The sequence below is a fragment of the Otolemur garnettii genome, unplaced genomic scaffold (genome assembly GCF_000181295.1).
Source record: "Otolemur garnettii isolate 467f Iridium unplaced genomic scaffold, OtoGar3 scaffold00026, whole genome shotgun sequence".
NCBI lineage: Eukaryota > Metazoa > Chordata > Mammalia > Primates > Galagidae > Otolemur > Otolemur garnettii.
In genome coordinates, this window is record NW_003852421.1 from 19993361 (window position 1) to 19996245 (window position 2885).

General features: G+C 45.5%; 1 protein-coding gene across 1 annotated transcript in view; it reads left to right on the plus strand.

Annotated features, from left to right (window-relative positions):
- Positions 1-1741: 1741 nt before the first annotated feature.
- MRS2 (MRS2, magnesium transporter) overlaps positions 1742-2885 on the plus strand; it is a 27047-nt gene continuing 25903 nt past the window's right edge. Inside the window, exon 1 of the mRNA XM_003788335.2 lies at positions 1742-2003. Coding sequence (XP_003788383.1) covers positions 1814-2003 — 190 coding nt within the window. The 5' untranslated portion in view covers positions 1742-1813. The remainder of the gene's footprint in view (positions 2004-2885) is intronic.

The window sequence follows — 2885 nt, forward strand, 5'->3', positions numbered from 1 at the left end:
CCCGGGGCTGGGTTTGAACCCACCAGCCTTGGTATATGTGGCTGGTGCCGTAACCACTGTGCTACTGGCGCAGAGCCCGAAGTTTTTCTTTGCCTTCAATGACAAAGTCAGATATTCTCTCTGTGAAGCCTTCTCTTCCTCCACTTTCCTCCTACTCTACTCCTAGTTCCAATACTATGCAAAATAAATGGTTCTCTCTGTGTCTCCTTAGCCTCGTGTTCATATGTACAAATTGAGTAAAACCCGTGGGACTTGTGTCTGCCCTTGCATTACTACTATAGAAGGAATAATAAATCTATTAACTTACACTTTAAAAATATGCATAATACTGTATTAATCAATTCCAAGACTCAAAGTTTTTCATATTTTAAAACCTGCAGTTGAGATGTATCTAACAATTGACATATTTAGAAAGCACAGTTTATCTGTGCTTTTTTCTTTCTTGATGGTTTTACATTTTACTCATTCTTTACTAGCAAAAGTTTAAAATATACCATTTCATATGACAGCTGATTATTTTTGCCACTGTTGGGGTTCAAACAATGATACCTTAAAATATGGTGCTTTGGCTGACTGACAGCTTTAAATTAAAGGAAACTAAAGGATCACTATCTGAGGGATAGGCACAATTATTACTTTGACTCAAACTGCACAAAAGTAATGCATGTAATGAAAACGTCTGTACCCTCAAAACATTTTGGAAAAGAGAGGGAGGGAGGGAGGGAGAGAGAGAGAAAGAGAGAGAGAGAGAAAGGCAGGAAGGAAGAATAGAAAAAAAATCTCAGAAATATGCCTCTGATCTTCCCTACCCCATAGTCTCTCTGATCTGCTTACTTACCCCAACCATCAAGAGGAGCTCTCTCTGGAATTTCCTTATCTGATTGAGGAAGCGTCTTTCCCAAAGAAATGCAATTGTTTTAAACACTTTTTCTAGGAATTACATTAAATAACCAGAAAAAAATTAACTACCAAAAAAGAGAACAAACTAAAAGTCATCACTATACCTTGACTTTTCATCTATACTTCTCAAGGCAGCTCTAAAACACTACCTAGGAAATTTTCTACATAATAAGACAATCTTTGCTCACAGTGAAGTTTCATAGTTGTCCACAGATAGTTTGTCTTTTGGTCTCACTCGGCAGCCAAAGAGAATCATTTAAAAACTATCGTGTGGTTTTGCAACCCATGCATGCCCTCCATCTCCTTCTACCAAAAGAAGGGTATATAAACATCAGGGCCCTATGAGGTTGGGGGTAATCACTCTTCTGTGATTTTCCCCTGTGCCTGTTAAGTAGATTTTGTATTGTTAGTTCATTCCAGCATAGTTCAGAGGGCGGAAAGGGAAGTTTTCCCTCTTGGCCCCTACACCACATTAAACTTAAATATAAATTGAGTGATTTGGGAATAGTCTTATTTTTTCTCACTTTTACATTGCAAATTCCATGTGTATGAAAGGGCTTAAGAAACTGCAAAGAAAGGATATTCAAAGAGTCTAATAACTTACGTGGACCGCCCCCTTAGTGCAGTGAACGTGCCCCACCCATCCCGGGGCCCGCCCCGACTTCACAGGTACAGGTTTAAGGGCAGGTACAGAACTCCAACTACCAGGGGTTCCCGCGCTCAAGAGGGCACCCAAAGGCCCCTTCTGAGCATGCGTGGAAAATAACACGCAGGCGCGGCGCGCTCCACGCATGCCCAGTATACAGCCACCGCGCTGGCGCGGCGGTGCTGCTCTAAGTGGTGGCGGCAGAGCAGCCACCGTCAGGCATGAAGGGCTGGAGGCCGGCTGCTGCTTACTCCTCGCTCCAGCGCCATGGAATGCCTACGGAGCTTGCCCTGGCTCCTGCCACGCGCGATAAGACTCCCCCGGCGGACCATGTGTGCTCCGGCCTTGGACCTGACCTCTGTGGTTCGTCCCGTTGCCGCCTGCGGTCGCGCCACCAACTTACTCGGAAGGAGCCGGGCCTCGCCGCCGTGCGGAACCCACCGGCTCCGTGCGGCAGGTACCGTCCCCTCTCCCACCTCAGTCCCGGGACACTGGTCTTGCGGCGACTTTAGGTCCCCGCCCCAACCGCCTGACCCAGGTCGGCTGTGCTTGACCCGAGTCCTCCACAGATTTTGGCCTCCTTGTCGGTCCTGGGGCGCCCTGGTGTCTCATCACCTGGCACTGGTCTTGGCGCCGAGCTGCATCCCACCGGCTCTGAAACCGAGTGAGCACGGTGCTCTGCCCGGCCCTCCTCCTTCCACAACCGATCTTACGGCAGATTTTGTAACGATATTAGGAACTTTGCGATGTTCTCACGCTGCGTTAGGTAACGGCTGCGTAAGAGCTTTTGTGGGAAAAAAATATTTTTTTTTAGTTTCATCCTTATCCATCATAGTAGTTCCGAAGTTAAGATTGGGAATTTTGTCTTCTGTTTCTGTTTCTTCGTGGACACATTTACACGCAGAATAGAAGGTGGGAACGCACCTAGAAGTGAGGCTAAAAACTCGGGAATCACATGGTGAGAGTTGCTTCTGAGATTGAGTTAATTTTATTTTCAGATACAGTACTGGACAAGTAAATAGCCAAAGGGATCACAGGGGTAAGGGTGGAATCTTGAGTTGCTGTTTTTATTTTTTCACCAAATGTTGAAGCATGTTGACAAGATTTTCACAAATGTGGGTGCAAATAATGCTCAGAAACAAAAATGGATAACTTTATAAAAATACACCATTGGCCTTCACATACATTTTCTCAGTTGTGCTGTCAAAAAGCCTCCCAAGGGAACTCCCCATCACCAACTACCTCCAAAAGAAGGGTATATAAACATCAGGGCCCTATGAGGTTGGGGGTAATCACTCTTCTGTGATTTTCCCCTGTGCCTGTTAAGTAGATTTTGTAT